The sequence below is a fragment of the Mustela nigripes genome, chromosome 11 (assembly GCF_022355385.1).
Source record: "Mustela nigripes isolate SB6536 chromosome 11, MUSNIG.SB6536, whole genome shotgun sequence".
Classification (NCBI taxonomy): domain Eukaryota; kingdom Metazoa; phylum Chordata; class Mammalia; order Carnivora; family Mustelidae; genus Mustela; species Mustela nigripes.
Genome location: NC_081567.1, coordinates 32171078 through 32196647, shown reverse-complemented (window position 1 = coordinate 32196647; position 25570 = coordinate 32171078). Strand labels below are relative to the sequence as shown.

At 52.6% G+C, this 25570-nt stretch overlaps 2 protein-coding genes and 1 long non-coding RNA gene across 5 annotated transcripts in view; 1 reads left to right on the top strand and 2 right to left on the bottom strand.

Annotated features, from left to right (window-relative positions):
- ABAT (4-aminobutyrate aminotransferase) overlaps nucleotides 1-10945 on the top strand; it is an 80042-nt gene extending 69097 nt beyond the window's left edge. For both annotated transcript variants that reach the window (XM_059415341.1, XM_059415342.1), the window contains 7 exons: nucleotides 1710-1773; nucleotides 2263-2411; nucleotides 3512-3649; nucleotides 4427-4594; nucleotides 5777-5923; nucleotides 7764-7875; nucleotides 9296-10945. In XM_059415341.1, the coding sequence (XP_059271324.1) occupies nucleotides 1710-1773; nucleotides 2263-2411; nucleotides 3512-3649; nucleotides 4427-4594; nucleotides 5777-5923; nucleotides 7764-7875; nucleotides 9296-9417 (900 nt within the window). In that variant the 3' untranslated portion in view covers nucleotides 9418-10945. The remainder of the gene's footprint in view (nucleotides 1-1709; nucleotides 1774-2262; nucleotides 2412-3511; nucleotides 3650-4426; nucleotides 4595-5776; nucleotides 5924-7763; nucleotides 7876-9295) is intronic.
- Nucleotides 5931-9289, bottom strand: LOC132026918 (uncharacterized). The gene is made up of 3 exons (XR_009407037.1): nucleotides 8380-9289; nucleotides 6247-6407; nucleotides 5931-6151 (listed from the first exon to the last, which is right to left on the bottom strand). It is a non-coding gene; the product is annotated as an uncharacterized LOC132026918 (long non-coding RNA).
- Nucleotides 10946-19890: 8945 nt separating the features above from the next.
- Nucleotides 19891-25506, bottom strand: TMEM186 (transmembrane protein 186). Of its 2 annotated transcripts, none has more exons than XM_059415348.1 (2): nucleotides 25467-25506; nucleotides 19891-21669 (listed from the first exon to the last, which is right to left on the bottom strand). In XM_059415348.1, the coding sequence occupies exons 1-2, from the start codon at nucleotides 25467-25469 to the stop codon at nucleotides 21034-21036; spliced, it is 639 nt and encodes a 212-aa protein (XP_059271331.1). In that variant the 5' UTR covers nucleotides 25470-25506; the 3' UTR covers nucleotides 19891-21033. The 2 variants fall into 2 exon arrangements, with proteins under 2 accessions (XP_059271331.1, XP_059271332.1); XM_059415349.1 differs by lacking the exon at nucleotides 25467-25506 and adding an exon at nucleotides 22836-23088.
- Nucleotides 25507-25570: the final 64 nt, after the last annotated feature.

Here is a 25570-nt window from a genome sequence, read left to right as displayed (position 1 = left end):
ATATTTGGGAGGGACACAGACATCACATCCCTACCAAGGGGTTCCCAAGCATTCCCCCTCCCTGGTCCATTCCTCTGGTGTCAAGACTGAAGGGCGCCCTTCCTGACCGGCACGCATCAGTTTCCCAGGACAGAACTGGACCGTCTGAGGAGCCTTTAATATACTCACCAGAATCATCCAGAATGTCAGCACAGAGGCACATACGAGGGAGTTCACCCCATTGGAGGTTATGGTCTTGATAACCAGGAGAGACTGAGAACCAGCTATATAGATGGCGAAGGGGGAATGGAACCCTAGTGGTCCACAGAGGTGCCAAGGAGGCCAGTGTCGGAGGTGAGGGGGAGCCTAGGGGCACAGGGAGAACCAGGAGGATAGATCTAGATCACAAGCTCCCAGCCAGCTTCAGCCAGAGCAGGCCTGCCCTCTTCCATTCAGTGACTTAGACAGAAGGGTCTGCTGCTATTACAAAAAACAAAAAAACAGGAGCCACTGAAGTCAATGACCCCCCTGCATACGTCCGCAAGATTCTGCAGAAACAGTCACAAAGGGTTTCTCTCGGCCTGGAGACACACAAGCTGTAATTTAGTGAGAACAGTGGAAGGTAAATTGCACAGACCCTGTGCTGTCAACCATGTAAGTAAATACACAGGAGATTACTGGAAGGAATCCCGCTAATATGTTTACAGTGGGTTGCCTCTGGGTGGTAAGATTGTTTTTAATTTCTTTTCATGCTTCCTTAAATTTTTCTCCCCTCATCCACCTCTTTCTCTGTGTTCACACCAACCTCCATAAACTTAAACACTTCCTTTTTCCTTCTGGCCGTCTTTATAATAAACAGTGGGTCATGCCTCCCCCCTTCTCACCTGACCCCCACGGGCATCCTGTTCCGTCACACTTGTAGGTCCCGTTGCTCATGTTTAGTGGCGGCATCAGGGGACAATTACGGAAAGTGGCAGGAAGGGTATTCCAGAGTTTGGGGGACGGGGAAGGAGGGTTAGTGCTCTTCCCCAGGGCTGTCAGGGACCCCGAGGAGATCAGCCGGCCCGAGAAAATGTGATGTGAGCCTCCCAGCAACTCTGGGCCCCCAGTAGTCTGCCTAAAGCAGCTGGAAAAGCGTCTGGCTTGGTTGGAAATGAGACCACTGTGCCGTCCACGTGGGAGTTCCTGCGTCCCTCCGGAGCGCGGGCAGCATCCTCATAGGAAGAGGCTGCCACTCTGGCCCCAGCCCACAGACCCCTTCCAAAAGCCCAGAGACTTGCAGGGAGATGCCCTGCCCAGCCTTGTATCCCGGGAGATGTCTGGACCACCAGAGCAGTGGAAGCCAGAGCAGTCTGGTCACAGTATGAGCTCAAAACTCATAAGCCCCAGCAGCCTACGGCAGGTGTTGGGCCCTGGGGCAACGTGTCTGCCCAGCCTTTAGGCCTTAGCCACCTGCAGTGGCCACGGGAGGAAAATGGGCCCAGATGATGCAGAACTTGTAAGAAGCCAGAAGTTTAGACAGTTACATGAAATCTCTTGATTGAAAACATTTTTACTTGAGTGTCTGTGGGCCGGGTGTAGACCTTGGGACTTCACTTGGTCTTCACTTGGTCCTGAGAGCGGACTCGGGTTCTTCTGACAGACATGTGTGTTCTTCTAGGCGCGCAGGTCAACAGTACGATCCCCCAGCCCTAAGACTGTGACTGACCACCACTGTTTTCTGGTCCTAGGCCCCCGGCTGCCCCGAGTACAGCATCCTCTCGTTCATGGGCGCGTTCCATGGGAGGACCATGGGTAAGGAGAGCCCGGGGTGAGCCCCTGGTGGCAGTTAGACTGTGATTAACAGCAGCAGCCGCAGTTTTCACGTATATCTCACCTTGGCCGTTTTCATGTAGCATCTCACTAACTCCACGCTGTTCTCTGCAGAGCGGGTACTGTTAGTCCCACTTTGCAGATGTGGAGATCAGGGCCTGGCAAGGAAGGAACATGCCAGGGCCCGACAGTGGCACAGCCGGGATTCAAACCCTAACTCCGTGCCTGCGTGCCTTCAGAGTTTGTGCGGAATCTGCAGTGAATCAGGAAGGAAAGCGTGCCTGCGCGCGCGTGCGCGCGCACACACACACACACACGGGTTCTGCTTCAGCATCAGAGTATCACAGGAACTCCAGGCAGCAGGCCTCCCTGGGGGTTGGAAGACATGACCTGAATTGCCCATGATCTGCTTTTCGAAGACTGTTCCTCCTACTTCCCCAAGCCCAACCACCTTGTGTTTTGCTGGCCTAGGATGCTTAGCGACCACGCACTCCAAAGCTATTCACAAGATCGACATCCCTTCCTTCGACTGGCCCATTGCACCGTTCCCACGGCTGAAATACCCTTTGGAAGATTTTGTGAAAGAGAACCAGCAGGAAGAAGCCCGCTGTCTCGAAGAGGTAATACTGCCCCGTCTCCTTCCCCTCGGGGAGGGGCACGCAGAGTTTGCCTGGGACCTGCGTGGTGGTCCCTGGGAGGGACGTGGGGACTGAGAGGCCTTGTGTCCCACATGTTCTGAACCGGGAAAAGGAACGGGACACCTTGATTTTGTCTCCTGGCATCCATCACCCGGTTTCCAGTACTGATTTCTGGTACCATTTAAGTTTCTTTGGGGGTAAGCTTCGCTGACTCCGGAACAAGAGAGGCTTTATGAGGATACAGGGCAGCCCACGGAAAAAGTGGACGCCTAGGACCCTGTTGTCTACCACTTTTCAGCCCGCTCCCAAGTCCTAGGGCTGCTCTGGGGTTGCAGCGAGGGGTAGGGGAGGGACAGCCCTGATGCCGCGTCTCTGCCATAACCAGCAGCCCTCCCTTCGATCTGTCCTGCGTATTACGTTCCGTGTTAGACTCTGGAAGGAGTCTTTGCTGGGGAAAAGACACTGGAAAGTCTTCATGGTTGGAATCTGAGCTCAAATGAGGCTGGTTTGAGGCAGCTTTGCCCCTTAGACATGTCATCCTTTTCGATCAGTTAATGATTAACATGGACTGCATGTGAAGCAAGGTGCTAGGTACTAGGTACTTCGCGGTAAAGAAAAGTGACGGGAATGGAGTCTAGTACAGCCCCATGCAACAGAAATATTTAGCTACATATATAATGGGAGTTTTTCTAGAAATCACCATTTTTTAAACAAATACGTATCTGAGATTCTGCACAGAAAGGACTCTCCTACCAGTATCATGCTGACGATGCAGTGGCCGTAGCATTGTACTTGCGGTGGGGGCAGCAACTCCTTCCCATATGCCGGGCCTGTGCTGGGTGGTCTCATTCAGCCCCTCTGTGGCCCGAGTCCTTAGTTTCTCCCCTGCAGGTGCTAGCACCAGGCCCAAGTAGGGCGCATCCCCGCCCACACGAGCGGCTCTGAGTGGCTGCCGCCATCTTCGCCGGAAGTACACGTGAACACGTGTCTGGCATCATTTCCGGGGGAAGGGGAGACCACCTGCCCATCCACGGACGCTGCCCTACTAGGCAGCCATTGTTGCTTGCCCCCCGGGAATGCAGGTAGAAGATCTGATTGTGAAATACCGGAAAAAGAAGAAGACGGTGGCAGGGATCATCGTGGAGCCCATCCAGTCAGAGGGCGGGGACAACCACGCGTCTGACGACTTCTTCCGGAAGCTGAGAGACATCTCCAGGAAGGTCAGTGCATGGCGTGGGGGCCGGTCGGGGCCATGGGCCCTCTCCAGCTGGTTTCCAGAGCAAAGAGTTAGCTCTGGAGTCCTCGAGCATGTCCAGATGGTCAGAGGCTGCCTGATGGCCTCGCAGGTAGGGGCATTGGAGGCAGGGGCTAGGTTAGGAGTTTGTCCCTAAAATCTCACTGCAGAACCAGCCTCCACCCTGCCACGTTAGTCAGGGACTTGCCCAATCCAGGGATGCCTGGGAAGGCCTCAGCCTCCTGTTCTCTCTGCAGACCCCACCTCATCTCTCAGCCCAGCGTGATCCACACTCCATAGACGCAAAGCGAGCAGACTCTAGACTAATATCCCGTGTTTACTTTAATACCTCGTGCACGTGCAACTGGCACATCCAGCCAGTAAGACAGGAGCTGCTCTAAACACGTACACGATAACCGGCGGTCGGGCTGGTGAGTGGAACCGGCAAACAGGACAGCTGGAGCCTGGGAGGCAGGACTGGGCCTCTCTGCTGGGACCGCCAGCCCGCGGAGGAAGTCGCTGACTCACTTAGGGCCTGAAGCTGAATCCGGTGTTGCTGGGAGTAGGTTCAGGGTATACTCGATGTTACGGTCCTATTCTAGCTCAGCAGTCTGAGGACAGGTTCAGGTCCAGCTCCAATGTACCTGCTTGGCCCAGGAGCAGGGGTCTGGTTCACAGACCAGAAAGCGGTACGTCTCTGGCTGGTTGGATGTTGGTCGACATGGTGGGTGTTGATTTGCTCCTTCTCTCCCATCTCCGCCAGCACGGTTGTGCCTTCTTGGTGGATGAGGTCCAGACGGGAGGGGGCTGCACAGGCAAGTTCTGGGCCCACGAGCACTGGGGCTTGGCTGACCCTGCAGACGTGATGACCTTCAGCAAGAAGATGATGACTGGGGGCTTCTTCCACAAGGAGGAGTTCAGACCCAATGCTGTGAGTAGCCACCCACTCTGGCTCCCCACCACTCCTTTCTCCAAACCAGGAGCTGAGTGGACACCTACCAGGTCACATAGGGCCCCTGACACCCACTTCTTACCAGTGTAATTAACCAGTGGTTATGATCACCCAACTTTGTGCGGGGCAACTTCCTCAGAGCCCACTGTCAGTCTCCTGATCTCCATGTGCCCATAGGATAATGTTGTTACTAGCCGCTGCTTTGAACTGAGCACGTGCTCTGTGCCTGGCCCCATTCTAAGTACTTCTCAGGTCCTTTTAATCCTTAAAACAATCTAACCAAGTAGGTGTTATTTTTCTCTCCTATTTTGCCAACGAAAAACCAGGCATGGAGAGGTTAATTAAACTGTCCAAGTTCATACAGCCTGTTAAGTGACGAAGCCAGGATTCAAATGAGGAGCCCATGCTCTAAACCAGTACACTGTACTGCCAAATATACATAGGGGTTCTCATACACACATATACACACACACAGTCATCAGGGGCCCGGGATCTTTTCTTCCACTATTCCTGCATGTGCTTTCCACCCTCAAGATTGCCTTATGATCCAAAATCACTGCTGGAGCTCCAGCCATCATGTATCAGTTCTAGGAAGTAGGAAGAAAAAGGAGGAAAGGACAAAGTGGCCTCCTGCTTGTCTTAATAAAGCAGCCTTCCCAGAAATCCCACAACATTTCTGTTTCTAACACTTTGACTAAGATCTGGTCACATGTCCACTCCTGTCTCCAAGGGAGGCTAGGAAGTGTGTTTTAGTTAGCTGCACTAACACCTGAATAATTCATGGAGGAGTAAATCGGTGGTCACTGTAAATCAGACTGCCCCCAATCCACTCCTGACTCCCCACCGGTATTTTCCAGGACAAATCACTTAACCTTTCAGAACCTTGGCTCCTCGTCTAGAAAATGAGGATTATAAGTAGTTAAGGGCCAACTGTCGTGGTTGCCCCAGGACTGAGAGATTGTCTAGGGCATGGACCGACTTGGTCTCCCTAACAGTAGCAGCCGTTGCAGTGAGATGACGTGTCTTACCCTCCCGGGCCTTGGTAGATGCTCGTTGGTCTGGTTTCTCTCCTCCCAAGACGGACACGTGTCTGAAGGAAGTGGGGCCCCTCCAGGGTGTGCCCGTGTATGAACCCTTCCAACACCCTGGGCCTCGTTCCAGCCATACCGGATCTTCAACACCTGGCTGGGGGACCCGTCCAAGAACCTGCTGCTGGCCGAGGTCATCAACATCATCAAGCGGGAGGACCTGCTGAACAACGCAGCGCATGCTGGGAAGGCCCTGCTGACGGGGCTGCTGGACCTCCAGGTACCCCTCGCGCTCCCCCATCCGTGGCTCCCCGCCCTCCAGGGCACCATCTGAGCTCCCCGTTTCTGTAGGGTCCGCCCCTCCCCCACTCCCCGTCCCTGGCTCTCTTAAGTTCGGGCAGCCGTCCTCTGGGAAGCCTCGCAAACGCACCGCACTCACACTCCCCCGGACACGTCACCTCGTTCCTTGTTGCTGCTGTGCTCTCACACGTACCACTCCGCAGTAGCACTAACGGGACAAGCCACAGAAGTGATTTTAAACGTTCTAGTAAGCAGACGGACAGTAAAAAGGAAGGGGGCAAAGTTAGCAATAATGTGTCTTACTTAACCCATCACGTCCGCACGATGATTTCGGCCTGCCGTCAGTACGGAAAACAGTCACTGTGGGAGGTTGTATTCTCTTAAAACTCGGAAACCCGGCCCAGACCTTCCATGGACAGCATGTCTCCACTTGCACTTGCCACATCTCAGGCCACACGTGGCTGCTGCGTGGGACAACACAGCTCTCGGTTATAATTGCCTTTTTCTGTCAAGATCCCTGCCCGACACCCTCCCCCCCACTTAGCGTGCGCACACACACACATACACACACATACACGTGCACAGGACTCTCCCAGATGGGGCGGGGCCGGTGGGAGCACAGCCCACTCAGGAGCTGGAGGTCAGCGGACCCTCCCCGGTTGACGGTCACAAAGAGCCCATCCGCTGGGAGCTGGAGGGTCCAGTTGCCTGTGACCTGAGCAGAACCATCAGCGGGAGATGGCAGGGGTTTGGGGAGGGAGGTTGGTCAGTTGTGGTAACAGCCTGCATTATTGAGCACCTGCTGCGTGCCTGGCCTGGAACAGGGGATCTCTGACACCCGCGGGGTGAAGTCCAGCAGTGGTGAGTGTAGCCACCATTACTAGCCCAGTTTTATAGGTGAGGGAACTGAGGCACAGAGGGTTTGTTGGCTTGTCCAAAGTGAGACAGCTCCCATATGACACCCCTGGGGCTGGAACCTGATGCTGGCGGACTTCAAAGTCCATGTTCTAGGGGCGCTCAGGAGGCCCAGACGCTCAAGGGGTAAAGTGTGGCTGTTAGAGCAGCTGAGACCTTCCAGCCAGTCAGCAGGTGCCTGAACAAGCAGAGGAAGTGCTGCAGGGACTTCTGAGCCTCAGTTTCCCCACCTGTGGAGACCCACTGGGCCCTCCTCTGCTGGTGGACCATGCATGTAAGTGCCTGGCACCCATATGGGCCCTTATTAGCACCAGAATGTGGCTTTATCTCCACTTTTCCACCAATGAGATGACACTCGCCCCTCGGCTCTGCCCCACTGCCCTAAGGTTATGGTTTTTTAACATGTATTTATTTACTTATTTATTTGACAGGGAGAAAGAGAGAGCGCGAGGGCACATATTCGGGGTAGTGGGGCAGAGGGTTAGGGAGAATTGATCCCACGACCCTGGGATCATGACCTGAGCTCAAACCAAGAGTTGGATGCTTAACTGACAGAGCCAGTGGAAGTTCTGATAAGGACGGCTGACGTCCTCTTAGCACCTGCCGAGTGCCAATCTTGTGTCACTAAATTCCCATCATGGCCCGTGGGGAACAAGAGCATTTACATACTTCAGTTTAAGAGGAAGGTGAGGCACGGGCCACTTACAGGGTGCTTCAGGAGAGAGAGGCAGAGCGGGTTTTGGACTCGGGACTGGATGTGTAGAGCCAGAGCCCGTAACCCCGCAGCCGTCCTGCTGGAGCTGCACAGGCCTGAAGGCCAGACCCTGGGGTGCATGTGAGGAGCCGCAGTGACGGCCCGGCTGCTGCCCGGGTGATGGGCTTTGACGTGCCCCCCCCCATTGCAGGCCCGGTACCCCCAGTTCATCAGCAGAGTGAGAGGACGAGGCACCTTTTGCTCCTTTGACACTCCCGATGAAACCATACGGAATAAACTCATTTTAATGGCCAGAAACAAAGGTAAGTGAGCAGGACTGGAAGCTGGGCTGCATCAGGGATCCAGGTCACCTGGGGAGGGTGCACTGCGGGGCACAGGGTGGCAGAGGGTTCGAGGGGCTGAAGACAGTCTGAGTGCTCTTTCGGGAAAGAAGGGACAGGGGCCAGTGGGATTTCCTTATTCTTTCACTCGACAGACATTCACTGAGAAGGTGAGTTACACAACAAAGGAGACAACTGAGATGATGAAGGAGCTAGACCATCGGGGCCCTTTCTTCAGGGAGCTCACGGTCTAGCATGCAGGGACCACGTGAGACAGCTTTTCGTAAAGCATCAGTTGCAGTTCTGCATCCTGGGAAGGAGGAAAGGGGCTAAGGATGGAATGGTCGGGGGAAGTGTCGGACCAGGAAATCAGGGAGGCTTCCTCGAGGAAGAGGCATTTTACCTTAAGTCTAGCCAGGGAGCTGGGGCTGGCCAGGGGAAGGTGGGGAAGGGCATTCGGACACAGGGAGGGACATGTGCAATTACCTGAGGCAGGATGGAGCCCACGGAGGTGGAGAAGCCCCTGGAACGGGGTGTGAGGAGCGGCCACGGGGCACACGTCACGTGGGCCTGCAGAGCCTGTTGTAGAGTCCCTCCCAGCTTCTTCCTGAGCTATGGGAAGCCATGGCAGAGGTGCAGTGGGGTCAGAGCGTGCAATCGGAGGCCCTAAGATGGGTCAAGCGTAGACACGGCCCCTTCACTGCTCCCTCTCAGAATTCCCAAGGGGCAGGGGTATCTCGCCTCCTCTTTAAGAAGAGAAAGCTGAGTTTCGGGGGCACTGCAGGACCTTGACCAGGACGCCCAGCTCGTCAGTGCTGAAGACACCCTTGAAAATCAGCAGGTCCGGGACGCCTGGGTGGCTCAGTGGGTTAAGCCGCTGCTTTCAGCTCAGGTCATGATCTCAGGGTACTGGGATCGAGTCCCACATCGGGCTCTCTGCTCAGCAGGGAGCCTGCTTCCTCCTCTCTCTCTCTGCCTGCCTCTCTGCCTACTTGTAATCTCTCTCTGTCAAATAAATAAATAAAATCTTTAAAAAAAAATAAAAAAAAAAAAAAAAAAAAGAAAATCAGCAGGTCCAACCCTCCGTGGTGACAGCTCTGCCCCTCGCACCTGCTGCCGGCCTCCCTGGACTCCGTCATTTTCCTGTTTGCTTCTTTCCTTCCTGACCCTACCATGAGTTTCTGGAAGGCAGGCCTCGGCTGGCCTGGTTCGGGGGCAGCAGAGCAGACATTGGAGGTAGAAGGGAAGGTGGGAGGAAGAGAGAGAGAACGGCCGGCAGGCTGGGAGGAAGGACAGACAGAAGCTGGACGGAAGGAAGGTGCACTGCAGGTAGCCCCCTCCCGGCGGCCACGGCGCGGCTCTGTGCCCAGGCCGCTGACTCTCCTCCTGCCTCTGCTTTCAGGCGTGGTGTTGGGAGGCTGCGGGGACAAATCCATCCGATTCCGCCCCACTCTGGTCTTCAGGGATCACCACGCGCACCTGTTCCTCAATATTTTCAGCGACATCTTAGCAGACTTCAAGTAAAGAAGCCATTTCCGCTGTGCTCTGAGAAAGCCCCAATCTCAACTGTTGTCAAATTGATTAGTTTGCCTAATTCATGTTTTCACTTAAAGTATCAGAGGCGAATGCGTAAACGGAAGGGTTCTTTGTGGGGCGGGGATGTTTGTGGTGGCTTCGGGGGGAGGGGACGGGCGGGAGGGGCTGGTTTTGATTTTCCTCCCTGCAGAGCCAATGACGCACATGGGTCTGAGCCCAGAAAGTCTGCGTGAGCCCTGGACATCGTCTTCGGCAGGGCCATGAGGGTCCTGGCCATATATGTGCCCACCTTGACCCCAACAGTTTCTTTGGAAGCCAGGCAAAGGAATGACAGCTCCTCCCAGGACTGGTGGCGGGGACTTCTGGGTTGCGGGCCCTCTCGAGTGCCATATTGCGTGATCAAGGATGCGGGCCCCCCTCGCCTGAGACAGACAGGCTTGCTTTCCCCCTCCTGCCCAGCCTGGGGCTCTGAGCAGGTCCCATGCACAGTTCAGCGAAGGATAGGACAGATGACACAAAGGCAGGACAGGAGGAACATTAGGCTGGAGCTTGCAGTGCAGGAAGGGGTTGCTCCACTCAGTGTATCTGGGCATCCTCTAAACTGTGAATTCCGTCCTTGACGGGGCTTGGCCTTGGAGAATCTCTGGGAGGCATCACCGGCACTTCTTACTCACCACCTTCCATTCCCCTGACTCTGTCCCCTCTGTTAAATGTGATCCCAGTCCTGGGATCCCAGTGTGTCCTCTGAGCATCCATGGGGACACACAGGAGCCAAAAGGTCAGAAGCACAAGCCAGTGGCCCTGGAACAGAAGCCCAGGGCTTTGGGCAGCAGAGCCACCTCCCCCTGTCTCCCTGGGCACCTGGGGTCTGACCCGTCCTCGCCCCAGGGGCTCTTTCTCTACTCCCCTTCGGAGCAGCCCTCACTAGACGGCAGAGCCGTGCGAAGCCCTCCAGCACGGAGAACTGGTTGCTAAGCTAGATTTCTTCCTGAGGGTAGCACCGTGAAACTCCAGGCACCAGTGCACCATGCAGAAAAGATGGCCTGTTGGTTCCAGGTGGTTTCCTTGTACTGGCCACTCCAGATTAGAGACTTTCCCGACAGAGAGGAGGATGTAGCTTACCAGGCAGATGAGAGTTAAATGCTGAGTTGGATGGTAGCAGAGGCCAAGGGGCCTCTTCTGGAGGCGAGACAGTCTTGGAAACGATCAGACTTGCAATGCTCCTACAAAGAGCCTCTGGTTGTCCCGCAGCAGCGGACGGGTGTTGAGTGGGGCAGACTCAGAGGCCTTGAGGGAAGCGCTCCGCCTCCCGCTGCCTGCTCGGCTGTCTTGGGAACTGGACACAGCAAGATTTCAGTTCTGCTCTTTGATCTTCTAATAACTAATCTTCCAAGACCTCAAACGGGTGGTGGTGGTTTCTTTTTCTTTTCTGCTTCCACTCTTCCCAGTGGTCCTCGACCTGTGTTTGTCGAGAAGAAAAGGCAGTGCGTATTAAACAGACGCGGTCAGATCCTTGGCTTCTGGTGCACGCCTCATCTTGGGGTCTGTGCTAACCACGGCTTTCCAGGAGGACTTGTGTTGGTGTAGGGCTGTTGGCTCTGCCGGTTGAGCGGAGGTGTCTGCCCCTCTCTGTGCAGGGTACCCCTCGTTCGTATGTCCATCTGTTTATTCTGTCATTCCTTCATGGGACTCTCGCTAAGTCCCTCCCCTGTCCCAGGCCCGGTGCTAAGCACTAGGAATACAACATGGTCCCTGCTGTCGAGGGACTCCCATCTCACTGGGGACAAAATTCTTCAACCGGAAATCCAAGCCGAGTGGCAAGTGCTGTGACAGATGTATGGGAACGTTGGGAAGTCAGAGGGAGTGGCAGGCAGGCTCAGGAGGTTTCGGGGAAAAAATAACATGGGGCACGAGTTGGTAGAATGAGCCAGAGTTCTCCAAGCAAGGCAAGGAGGAGTGTTGCAGAAAAGGAGACAGCACGCTCAAAGACACACCAGTTCATGGTCTCATACCTTCCCAGATTCCACAGGCAATATCCCAAGAGTTAAGGCCTTATTTAACAAGCCAGATGCAAACCAAACCCTAATTCATTTATTGGCACAAGTAGACTTTCTCTGGAGAACCTCAGCATTGGGTGCCGGAGTCCAAAAGGTTTTCAAGCCAAGGCGCAACCGGAAACTCGACTCTTTCGGTAGAGAGACTGGCTATAGGCATTTTGTTCTCTCTCATGAGGCAATCGTGGAGAAATGAAATCGTTCTATCTGGAAAGGCACTTCCAGACTTATTCACTCCTTACCAAGGGAAGTTCCTTTGCGTGAAACTTTTTAAGCCATTTTTCAACACGATCTTGTTGGCTCAGGGCATCACACGAGTTCCTGAGGCATCCTCTTTTGGAGGTGGGGGTACAGCTGGAAGAAATTCAAGGAAAAGACTCTCGGCAGGGCTCGAGATTGTAAGGGGGGAGGTGGGTAAAAACGGGGAGCCCAGCCGACAGGTGGCTGACGAGGGCGGGGCCCGCAGAGTGCTTCTGTCGCCAGCGGTCTGGGAATGAATCCATCTCCCATCAGTGCCATAGACCTTAGTTAACTATCTCTAGCAAGTCTTGTTACTTTTACAGAAAACAAGGTCCTGTAATAGCAAGTCTTAGCACATCCTCACTTTTATTATAATAAATGGGTGTTTTTTTATAATTTTTACTGACACTCAGTAAACATGCAAAGTTGTGCACATTAATATACCTGTGTATCTATACCTATCTCTCTACATATACATATATATATATATATATATACACACACATACATAGATCAGTTCATGGTAGAGAACCCCAGGTGGGAGCACCACCGACTTAAACATTCAAAGTGATCTTGTTTACAGTATTCTGTTGACAGTGCCAATCAATGATAAAGAAATTGACATGTCACAATGTAACTGATGACCATATACACAATTCCGTGAATTAAATCTGTTTCCTGCGTTAATCAGTATTCTTAATTAAAAAATTTATAATGGAAACATGAGCACGAACGTGGCCTTTTTGGGGTTGGGAACGGTTTAGTTAAGTCATCGTCTGACAAGTACCTATTAAACACCTATTATATACCACTGAGGGAGGTCTTGGGGGATTACTCTGCCTGCATAAGTCTGCCTTGGGCTCAGGAAGCACCAGGAGGCCACTAACGTCACCAGAGCTCGAGGACTTAGCATGTGGCGGGGGCACAGGGGTGGACAGGGCGTCGTCCTCCCACTCAGCTCATCTCTTGGTGGGGTAGAGGTCACAGCAAGCCAGCCTAGGGATCAGAATACAGGCAGACCCCAGATGCTGTAGAGTGCAGGCCCCACATTGGGCTGGAAGTTAGGTCCCTGAATTCCATCTTCAAGGTTGAGAGGGACTGCTCCAGTGACTCGGAGGAGGGACGGAAGGCAGTCCAGACAGAGAGCAAAGCTAACCAGAGGCACAAAGACAGGGTAAGGACAGGCGTCCTGTGATGTGATCACAGAGAGACCGCAGGAGTCAGAGACTGGACCAAAGCAACAGGCGGGCTCGGCTGTAGAGAGCCTTCCCCGCCCTGCTCAGAGGCACCGCATTTTCACGCTGTGGTGTGGGGTGGGGAGATCACCCACCATGCTGAACGCTCCTGTGAAGGACAGGGAGGCCGAGAGACCAGTCAGGAATCTAGGACAGTCAAGATGACTTGGTGGCCCGACCTGGCACGGGGATCGTGGGCCCCTGCCTCACTACTTCTTCCAGCTTTGTCAGTGACCCTGTGTGGCTCTGACTTTTCTCACCTGTAAAACCAAGGTGTGGATCTGTGGTTTTCCAGGTTTCCTCTGCCTTGGATACCCAACATGTCTATAAAAGAATTTTCTTGGACGGCAAGATTTACCATTCAATGTGTTTTTAAAATAATCACATCTAGTAAAGACAGTTAATCATTTGTTGAGCATCTACTATGCGCATTTTCCTGACAAACCTATGAGCTACGTATTCATATGCCTATTTTTAAGGAGAGGAAACAATCTCAAAGAGGTTGGGGGAACTGCTTGGAAGCCAGGATTTGAAACAGAGGTGTATGAAAGATGGTCTCTTAGTGTATAAACAGACGTGTGTCTACACACATGCAGTTGGGTTAGGATCGGGTGCGGGCAGGGACTGTCTTCCACTCCAGGACCTTTCCCATGGCCAGCCTAGCTGCCAGCCTGCCCACCTGCCTTGTAAAGTCAACCTGAACTGGTCGGCATTCCTATGTTCTCTTAACGTAACTTCCTAAAGTGGGTGGTGGAAGGTACCAAAACCTCACGGTCAAACGCTCTTTGTTAAAAACAGACACTGCTTTCTACTTCCTGTTCTCCTTTGGTGCTGGGGAGGCAGAACGCTGCAGCGGAAGGACCTAACTTTGCTTTCTAGCTGGGTGACCTTGAGCAAGTCCCTTGACCTCTCTGAACCTCCTCAGCAAAAGGAGGGTGCTAACAGTGAAGCTCGCTAGCTTCTATCAAATGCTGCCCTGGACCAAGCACAATTTAAGTGTGTTCCGGGTAGCAAGTGAGTCCCCCCCAGCCAGCCTAGGTGGGTGCCACAGTCACCGCTGCTTCCCACAGGAAGAACCCAAGGCACAGAGAGAACATCTCTAACCGGTCACAGCTACAACGTGGCAGGACACACAGCATCTCACTTACGGTTCTATTTCTGAACGGTCTGTTTCTGTCAATGTTAAGTTCCCACCCGTAGATATTAAGTCTACTTCCTGAAGCAGATATAAGCCGAGCTGAGTCCTAGAATATATCTCAACGGTTCATCAGTGAAATGGATGTTTTGTCACCAGAGCTGGTACAAACATGGCCAGATGGTATGGACCCTGCCTGATTAATTGGGCAGGATTTCATGGTTGAATGCCACAGGATCAAAACAAGGCCATAAAAGCTGGACTCTGCCTGGGGTTCAAAGGGACCTTATTGCTTTCCATGTGGGGACTCATAAGTCCTGAAGTCACAAAGCAGCAGTGGAAGGAAAGCTCCCACCCCTGGCCGTCTGGGCAGTCTACCCCAGACTGCCCCCCACCCCTGCAAGCAGCAGAGCCCACCACATCGGCGCTGGGGAGGGCACTAAATGTGGTCCTTGAATGGTAGAAGTCTTATCTTTGGTAAGCAGCGCAGGTGGGACACTCGCTCCTAGCTGCGCACACTGTGAATGTCCCTGACTAGCGCCGACCTCACTGTGCTCTAGGGGACCACGTCTGTGTGCGCAGGTGCCTACGAAGGAATACCCCTGCTGGCTTACAACCTCCTGTGAGCTCCCCAGGTGCATCCTGGAACTGGCCCCCATACATGGGGGGGTGGTAGGGGACAGGGCGAGACCCAAGAAAGAGGCAAGCCACCCCGGATGGGCAGGTGGCAGGGGTTATAAGGGAACTTAACTTACAAGCCTTGTCCTGGGCAGCTGCAAGATAAGGGGCTCTCCAAAGCCACCTGCCAGAACCTTAAGAGTTTATATGGTCTTCACTGGGTTCACTGGCGTCCACTGCACAGATGGACTCAACACCACATCCCTTGGGCAACTTCTGGAAACAGAGAAGTCAGGTGGAATCTACATTCCAAGGACAGGGGAGAGGCTGAAGAACCTTCGACTGCCTGGGGCCAGTTTGAGGGTCAACTGGCAGACATACCCCCTTGAGGACCTCCCCAGTAATCATACACTGGAAGGCTTAAATGGTAGACATGTATTTCTCACAGTTCTGGAGGCTGAAGTCCATGGTCAGGTTCTTAGTCAGGACCTCTTTCCCCGTGTCCTCACATGGCCTTCCTGGGGGCGCACACACACACACACAGCCTCTTTATTTGTAAGGGTCTTATCCCATCATGGGGACCCTAATCATCTCCCAAAGGCCCCACACCTCCAAACACCACTACACGGGGGTTATGGTTTCAGTCGCTGAATTTCACGGCAGGGGCGGGGGGATACATCTTCAGCCCCTAGCAAGTAATGGATGGAAACAGGTGTGGTACAGACCACCCCATCCGCTGCAGCTAAATTATACCCAGCCCAGGGCACAGAGGCGCCCAGAGTTCAGAAGGGTCTCAGCAGACAGGCAGGAAAACCACTCTAAAAGGAACAAATGTGACCATGTCACCAACGATCGCCACGATTTCCCGACATCAGCTTAGCTTCCGAGTCCAGAATGGGACTTCAAAGTGGAGAGACTTCCCTTCACCTACAGAGTTGGCTTGAAAGAGAGTTTTGGTTTTCTGTTTGTTTGTTTTAATTTTTTTTAAAGATTTCATTTATTTGACAGACAGAGATCACAAGGAGGCAGAGAGGCAGGCAGAGAGAGAGGAGGAAGCAAGCTCCCTGCTGAGCAGAGAGCCCGATGCGAGGCTCTCTGGGATCATGACCTGAGCCGAAGGCAGAGGCTTAATCCACTGAGCCACCCAGGTGTCCCTGAAAGAGTTTTTTACAGCATCTTTCTTCATCTGTTAAGCCAGACAACATGCTCTGTCATAAAAACTTAAAAAATGGTATTAGAAGGTTATAAAGTTGAACGTGAACGTCTGCCCTCCGTCCTGTCCACCCGCACCACCCCCGACTGTAACCACTGTGAACAAATTAGAACCTACACAATTTATACAAACGCAAAAACAAGACCACACAAAACTGTACTGCTCTGTGGCTTGCTTTTTCCACTTATCATTAGCCTATGGTTACCTTTCCACATCAGCAGATATAGTTCAACCTCATTCTTTTTTTATTTTATTATTTTTTAAAGATTTTATTTATTTGACAGACAGAGATCACAAGTAGGCAGGGAGAGAGAGAGAGAGGAAGGGAAGCAGGCTCCCTGCTGAGCAGAGAGCCAGATGCGGGGCTCGATCCCAAGACCCTGGGACCATAACCTGAGTCGAAGGCAGAGGCTTTAACCCACTGAATCACCCAGGCGCCCCTCATTCTTTTTTTTTTTAAAGATGTATTTATTTAATTTAAAGAGAGAGCATGGTGGGGAGGGGCAGAGGGAGAGCGTAACTCAAACAGACTCCTCGCGGAGCACAGAGCCCGACCCGGGCCAAAGTCCCACGACCGGGAGATCACAACCTGGGATGAAACCAGGAGTTGGGTGCTCGGTGGACTGAGCCTCGCAGGCGCCCCCCAACATCATTTCTTTGAAGGGCCATATAATGGTCCGCACTATGGTTCTACCGACATTTATTCACCACATTACCTACTAACAAACACTCAGTTTACTTCCAGTTTTGTCACCGCTGTTCATGCCTTTTACTATTAGGAACATTCGATGAACAGCCTCCTAAGTCTGCTTGGGTGTTTCTATCAGATGGTCACGTGGGCACTGTTGCCAAAGTGGGGGAAATCGCCTGTGTATCTAAGGACCACTTGTATCTCCTGAGAGCAGATGCTTTATTATCTGCATGGCCTTCAGGAAGGGTAAATCCCAGTGAGTCTCAAAAGTTGGGGTGCCTTGGAATTACCTAGGAAGCATAAAAATACAGATACCCCAAAGGCGCCTGGGTGGCTCAGTGGGTTCAGCCTCTGTCTTCAGCTCCGGTCATGATCTCAGGGTCCTGGGATTGAGCCCCATGTCAGACCCTCTGCTCAGCGGAGAGTCTGCTTCTCCCTCTGCCTCTCTCGGTGCTCTCTCTCTCTCTCTCTCTCAAATACCAGCATCTACCAGAATCTGCAGGGGTTGCGCACAGGTGAGTTTGGACATCTCCCAGATACTGCCCTCCTGGTGTGTGCCGCAGGAGCCCTTGGGTGGTCAAGTGCAGATCCGGTGGTTCTGGCTCAGGAAGAAGAGGATGAAACAATGCATGTGCTGTGTGCCCTCTGCTGGTGCTGTGTGAGCCGACAACCCATGCAAATGGAGGTTCTTTCCTGCCACAGCTGTTGAGAACCGGGCTCTCACCTGCAGTGTGCGATGCTTCAGGGCAGTGACTGTCAAGCAAGGCTACACGTGAGAATCACCTGAGAAACCCTGAATAGCAATGCCTGGTCACAGGTGTGGGCAATGGTATGGTTTTGGTTTTTTTTTTTAAATATTTTATTTATTTATTTGACAGAGAGAAATCACAAGTAGATGGAGAGGCAGGCAGAGAGAGAGAGAGGGAAGCAGGCTCTCTGCCGAGCAGAGAGTCCAATCCAGGACCCGATCCCAGGACCCTGAGATCATGACCTGAGCCGAAGGCAGCGGCTTAAACCACTGAGCCACCCAGGCGCCCCTGGTTTTTTTTTTTTTTTTAAGATTTCACTTACCTGACAGAGAGCAAGTGCAAGCAGGGGGAGAAGCAGGCTCCCCGCTGAGCAAGGAGCGTGATGAAGGGACCCTGGGATCATGACCTGAGCGAGAGGCAGACTCTTAACTGACTGAGCTGCCCAGGAGCCCCTGGGCAACCATATTTTTACAAAGCTCTCCAGGTGATTCTGCACATGGAGCCGGAGCTGAGAACCCCAGGAACACGAAGTCTGCAGGGATGAATTACTCTAGCGTTTTCTGTCCTGATAGTCTATTCCTGAAATTCCCAGCCTGGCTGCATTTCAGAATCAGCGTCAAGCTTGTCAAAAAGATTCTGGGGACCCATCCCGAACATAACCAGAATCTCCGGGGGTGAGGTTCACTCAGGTAATAGCTTACAACTAGACCAAATCAGGGGTTGAGTTAATTCTTGTCTTTAATGAGGTCAAAGTCAAATCATTAATACCTCTTAAGACATTTTATAGGGGTGCCTGAGTGGCTCAGTGGGTTAAGTGGCTCCTTGCTCAGTGGGGGGTCTGCTTCTCCCTCTCCCGCTACCCCGGCTCTCAATGAATAGAGAAAAAAATCTTCAAAAATAAAAATAAAATAAAGGATCACTCTGGTGATCTCAGGGTCCTGGCATGGAGCCTACATCGGGGTACCGTGCTCAGCGGGGAGTCTGCTTGAGGAGTCGCTCTCCCTCTCCCCCTGCCCCTCCTCCCACCCATGGTCTATCTCTAAATAAATAAACATTAAAAACGAAAAGAAAAACAAAGGATCACTTTGGCTGCTGTGAGAACAGACTCTAGCAGGGGAAGGATCATGGCAGCAGCAGGTTGCAACAGCCCCGAGGAGACATGAGGATGGTGAGGATCAGAACGGCAGGGCTGCACAGGGGGAGAAGTGGTCCGCTTCTGGTCGGATTTCTGAGTCTGCCTAAAACAAGAGGTCAGTGGAACAACATGGCATTTCCCCTGAAGAAAAAGCCAGTGCTTTTTTGAGCCGAAATCAAGTCAGGTGAATTGGTTGGTGGCCCCTGGAAAACCCAGATGCAAACCCAGGCTCTGGGTCAGGGCTCGGGCTCCTGCATGCAAAGCCCTTATGTCTGGGAAGACCACAGCTTTGCCCACACGGTGGGTGCCCAGTGTCCCCAAACACCTGAGGGACCCAGCCACACTCCCCAGACCAGGGTCTCCAACCACAGGAATCAAATCCACACGCCTACGACCGTTATACAACCGTTATGTTTGCATCTTTAGCTACAACTGAACACAAATTACAAAGTGCAGTTTCTTCTTGTTTCTAAAAGATCCTACACTTTGGGGCGCCTGGGTGGCTCAGTCAGTCAAGCCTCTGACTTCAACTCAGATCAGGATCCCAGGGTCCTGTGATAGAGCCCCCAACAGGCTCCTTGCTGAGTGGGGAGCCTGCTTCTCCCCCTCCCTTTCTGCTCCTCCCCCAGGCTTGTGCCTTCTTCCTATCACATAAATAAAGTCTTTAAAAATATGTAAATATAGGGGCGCCTGGGTGGCTCAGCGGGTTAAGCCGCTGCCTTCGGCTCAGGTCATGAACTCCGAGTCCTCGGATCGAGCCCCGCATGGGGGGGGGGGTCTCTGCTCAGCAGGGAGCCTGCTTCCTCCTCTCTCTCTGCCTGCCTCTCTGCCTGCTTGTGATCTCTCTCAATAAATCTCTCTCAAATAAATAAAATCTTTAAAAAAATATATGTAAATATAAAAGCTCTCACACTTCCTTCCACCATTCTCGCTCTGACCCTCCAGGCTCTCCCTAGTGCTTAGGATCAAATCAGGGTCGGCCCCAGCACATGCACGCCGCCCTGGGGGTTCCTCACAAGGGTAAACATAGAGTTACCACCCACCCAGTAATCCCACTTCTCAACACACACCCAAAAGGCCCGAAAGCACGGCCTCAGACTTCTGTCCACTCATGACGACAGCAGCATTAGTCACAAGAGCCAAGCACTGGAAACAATGCAAATGTCCATCAACGGATGGAGAAACGAAATATGGTCTACACACACGTTATTCAGCCACAAAAAGGAATGAAGCTCGTACGGGTTACAGTCCAGATGTGCCTCAGAAACAGGATGGCGAGCGAAAGCCAGACATCACACACCACAGGGTGTCTGATTCCATCTACACCAGATGTCCAGGATAAGCCAATCCACACAGACAGAAAGCAAATGAGTGGTTACAAGGGCCAGGGAGAGGGGGAATGGGGAGTCATGTTTAATGGGAATAGAGTTTCTCCCTGGGATGACAAAAAAAGTTCTGGAATGGACAGAGGCGGTGGTTGTACAACGCTGTAGACATGGTTAGTATCACTAAACTGTTCACTAGAAAATGGTAAAAGGATAAATTTACATTCTGTATATTTTACAATAAAAAAGGCTAGAAGTCCGCACATCGAAACATGCAGTTACTGACTTCTGAGAGACAGAATAAGAGAGATCACGCCTTCCCTCCTCTGTACTGTTACCGACTGTGTAACAGACATGTAGCACTGACTGCAGGGAAGGGCAGTGCATTTAATCAGCTTCGGTTTATAAAATAAGGTACCAGAATACAGTTCATCTCACTTTATCACATCGCAGGGCATTCCCACAGGAGGACCCGCAGACGTCTTGGTGGCAAACACAATCTCAGCAGGAGTGCTGTGCTCACCGGGCCGACACCTGTCCCGGTCACTGTGCGGTCACCATCCCGGCGGGGTCAAATGACCCCCCTCTATCTAGGCTTCTTCCCAGTCCTTTCTCGGGGTAAGCCCCTGAGGGGGCCAGGCACAGGGCTCAGGACATCCCTCCTGACTGCCTGGAAGCCTCACAGCACACCCTGACCTCTGCAGTGACCTGGACATTTACTCTTTAGTCTCATACCCGTCCCATGTGACAAGCAGGATTTTCCCTTTCACGGATGTGACAACCAAGGTTCAGCGAGACTTGATAACCTGCCGCAGGACCGGGAGTTGAGAACGGACAACACCCGAGCATTCTCACTCCGAATCCTGGGCTCCCCACCGCGCACCTCCCCACCTTCCGATTTCTCAGCACGGCACCACTTGAGTGAACTCGACGTAGCTTCATCCAAGAACTGGCAGTTAACAGAAACTTCTGGCCATCATCTGGCTGAATGTCGCATACAAATACAGTAAGAATTTGTACTAAGGACCTCTTTCCTAAACCCAGTCACTAGCTCCTGCCTCATCATTTCCTCATCCCAAAAGACAAGGGTTTGGAGACCCTGGCAAGGTCTCCAGCGGCCTGATTCCGCTCTGTGGCCTCACCCACACCCTCGGCCTTCCTGCTGGAGATCCGGGCGGCCCAGGGCCACCCGGAGGCCCGGCTCCCAGCTCACTTGAGGGTGTCCAGCATCCCAAACACCTGCATGAAACGCTCTCTGTCCAGGACGCGTCCGTAGCGCAGGCTGAGGTAGAAGGTCTGCTTCCCGCCGTATTGCTGGATGCGCACGAACAGCTCCTGGGGCCGGTCCTCGCTCTCCGTCAGGGGGATCACATCGGCCACAGGCCAGTCCGTGTCCTGCCGCCGGCCCCAGAAGGTCAGGTGGGCTACGCGCAGCACAGTGCCCGCCTCGTTCACATACAGGATGCCCACCAGCCTCCGGAAGAAGTGGCTCATCCAGAAAAGCATGGCCAGTGCGAAGCCGGCTACCCCACCCGCCAGGCACAAGTTGCCGAGAGTCACGAGGCCGTGCGAGTACCCATAGAAGCCAGGCGGCAGGGCCAGCAGCGTCAGCGCCGTCTGCGTCACCTTCAGCCGGGACAGGTACTTGAAGACTCGGATAGCATCGAACCGGTAGACCATCTGGAACTGCTCTGCGTCCATGCCTGCAGGCTTCTCCTTCGGGGTGGGGGTCCCGCTCCCCATCCACCTCCCAGGATCCTGCCCGGTGCGGCACCACAGCCCACATGCAGGCCTTCTCCAGGCAGCTGCGCCTGCCAACCGTGGCACGGCTCGGAGGAGGGCGGCCTGGAAGGGAGACAGGACAGCGTTGCTCTCAAGAACACCACGCTAATCACAAAATAAACACGCGCAGAGGGGTGCCTGGGTGGCTCAGTGGGTTAAGCCTCTGCCTTCGGCTCAGGTCATGATCTCAGGGTCCTGGGATCGAGCCCTGCATCGGGCTCTCTGCTCAGTGGGGAGCCTGCTTCCCTCTCTCTCTCTGCCTGCCTCTCTGCCTACTTGTGATCTCTCTCTCTCTGTCAAATAAATAAATAAAATCTTTAAAACAAAACAAAACAAAAAAACACGCACAGAGCCCCTTACCCAGAGGCTCCCGCCAGTCCTGTGAGGTTGCGATTACTGCGGAGACACAGGGAAGGATGCCTTAAGTTCATGTGAGCTTCACACAGGCGGTGCAAGACCGTGCCATGACCTTGACCCTTGAACACTGCAGGGGTTCAGGACACCAACCCCCCATGCAGTCAAAAATCCACCTGTAACTCCTGACTCCCCAAAAACTCAACGACTGATAGCCTAGTGTTGACCAGGAGCCTTACTGATAAGTCGGTTAACCCATGTTTGTTGTTACACGTATTACATACTGCGTTTTTAGAATAAAGCCAGCTAGAGCAAAGAATGTGAATAAGAAAACCACATGTGGGGGGGAAACACAAGAGAAAATACATTCACAGTATTGTATTATCGGTACCATTAAGTTTATCTTGTTTCCAAAATGAACTGTCAGTAGCCTCATCAACACTGTCTTGGAGGACACAAAACACAGTAGATAGTATCTATGTATCTACAAAAAAGGCTAAAAGGGAGATTCCTATTTATTTATAAGAACAACGATTCATGGACTGGAAACAAAGTGGCAGTCTAGAGTCATCGATACGACTGTTTCCCAGGAGCCTGCTCTGGACGCTAATGAATGAACCATTATAAAATTCTTATGGCGCACAGTACTACTGTCAGGTTCCGAAGACAGTATGGGAAACACTGTTCCTTTTTTTTAAAAACCACCTAGGACTGATGGTAGACTGATATGCATCTTTTCCAATTACGGGGCGGGGGGGGGGTGGCGGAGAGGGAGGTAAGGGGCATACTGCAAGGTAATTAAATCTCTGATGGCATAAAGCAGCGTTACCAAACAGTAAGAACACACAGTTACTTTGATATTACATAGTACTCACCTGACAGCCTCTAAGGACAGGCTACCCACTTCCAAAGGCCTCTTGCACATGTTCTACAGGGTGAACGCCCAGGCAGAGGATGATGGCACAAAGCGTCCCCTACAGTTCTTGCTGTACAGTTACAGGATTTCCACATGAAGACACTCGCTCACACACACAACAGGGAAGTTTAACCGTACACCACAATGACTCTTCACTATTTATTACACGGAAGCGGGTCGGCGGGAAGATCTTCATCCTTGTCACCTTCCCGCTGAGTAGGCTGAGGACGAGGCGGCCCCGGGGCTGGTCTGGCGGTCTCAGGGGTGCGGGGGGGGGGGGGGACAGGTGGAGGCGGCGGAAGGGCATGCAGGCGAGGCAGGCACACTTGGCCTAACTTTAGGGAAATACATCGTAATTTCTGTCTGACTTTTTCACTCTTTCATTTCTCTAAAGATATTTCTGTCTGGCACCAAGCCCTCTTCCATCACCTGCTTGAGTCTCAGTGCCCGAATCACAAAGGGTCCATGTCGTAAAAGAAGTCAAAGCCCGTCTTGAATAATCGAAAACCTTCTGCCAGGCTGTCTAACGTCAACTTGTTTTCTGGCCCTGCTTCTTCTACGTCTTCCTTATGTGGCACTGGTCCAGAAGCTCTCATCTCCACGGAGGCGCCTTTGGTCAACTCCTCTGGCGCACAGTCTAGGAGCTCTTGACGTGGGAACTTATCAATGCCTCTGGGTCGGCAGAAGCTCCTTCTCCTGCCATCTTGACATTTTTTAAGCCAAACCTCTTTCTAAAATTATCAAACTATCCTTTGCTGGCATTAAATTCTCCAGCTTTAGTTCCTTCGTCTTCCTTTTGCTTCAGGTTGTCGTGTAACGACTTTGCTTTTTCTCGGATTGTATTAGAACCTACAGGGATGCCTTTCTCATAGCAATCCTGCACCCACATAAAAGCTGCATTTTCAATACGAGATAAAAAAGTATTTAGCAAAAAGTGCAAGGTCTTTGCCCCTGCTGGTGCAGCTGCTGCAACAGCTTCGTGGATTTCCTTTTCTTTTTTAACAATGGTCCTCACGCTGGACTCATTTCATCTTGAAATGACAGGCAACCACGGCTGCCGACTTTAATCTACAGTACGTATCGAGCAATTCAACCTTTTCTTGTCATGTCATGATTTTCCTCTGCTTCTTGGGAGCACTTCCAGAACCACTAGTGGCATTTCGTGTGGGTTCCCTGGTGTTATTCAAGGTTTACGACATGGCACCAAACACGACGAAAAATACGCGAGAACCACGGGACCACTTTGTACTGCCATTTGAGATTTACTAGCCACGAAGTGCTAACACGGAGATGAGGGCAGCACACGCCACGCGAAGCACATACTAAACCTGAGCTCACTGGAACAGCAGCAGGGGGTGGCCGCGGAATGATTACAGTAGTACAGCATGCACTGCGGTTAATTTTACGCAGTTAGGAGTTAACACTGCATCTTCATGTTTCTGTTTCTCTCAACTATGTACATGTACAGTTCTCCAAGGTTCTGTGCGCATTCGGATAAACTTTCTAGAACAAACTTGTGTATACTATGGTAGTAAATAAAATAAACTAGTATCTCCCTGTATTTTAGGCATTAGTGACATACCGTTTTTATTTTTTCCGTATTTCCAGGCTACGCGGTTCATTTGCCAGGTTTTCTGAATTACAGCAAACCTCCTAAAATTTTTCCAATGTATTTATTTTCAACAATCAACACAAAAGTGGATGGACACAGTTAAACCCGAATTGTTCAAGGGTCCCCTGTACTTTACCACTGAGGAAACTAAACACAGAGAAGGAAAGAAATGTGCCCAAAGACACACAGCCAGTGAGTGGGGCATCGTCTGACTCTCAAACTGGCCCTCTTTCCTTCGGGCAGTCCGAAGAGGTACAAGAAAGGTGGCAGAGCCTTCATTCATTCAACAAGTACCCAGGGACAGCCAACTCTGGGCTGGGCACCGAATGCATAAGGCCGTGGGAACACTTTCCCCAGCAGGAACCAATGTCCTAAAGAGTAACAAATCCCTGCCATAATTCTAACAACCTCCTGATTCTCTGTCAGGTTAAAGCATCATCTTCGGTCCTGAAGGGGAAGCGCTGTTTTCTGAGCCCAGTTTGGGCAGGGAGGGAGGCGCCAACCCGCAGCCCAAGGGTTTTATCAAGTGCGCGGCTGTACACCTCGAGGAGAGCCGGGAAAGATGGTCCTGGCTTGGGGGCCCGATCTGGGTTCCGACCTCGGCTTCTACACACACTAGCTGTGGCCCCTCGGGCAAGTTCCTCCATTTCCCTGGGCCTCGGTTCCTTCGCCTTTCACAAAGGGGATTCACGACAAGCCAAATGAGACAATGGCTTCAAAGACCTCGAACGCACTTGGTGCCCCCGAGGATCGGACGCGCGGGGACAGAGCCCAGTGAATTTCAGAGAGCGACCCTGTCGCCCACACCATCGGAGCGCAGGAAAGTGCGGCCCAGCAAGCCTTAACCTACGCCGGAGGTTCACCGCCACCGCGGATTCTCCGAATCAGAACTCCAGGAACCTGCCTGCTTGCCGAACCCTCACCACGGCCCCGAAAAGCAAACCACCTCCCGCGGTTCCCACCACACCACCTTCTTACCATGGCTTCGTTTCCTGCCGCCGGAAGTGAACCCCCTCTGTCCCCGGAACCTCTGACGGCGCGCGCTCGACCGTCATAGGACGCCGTGTCGGCGCATTGCATCT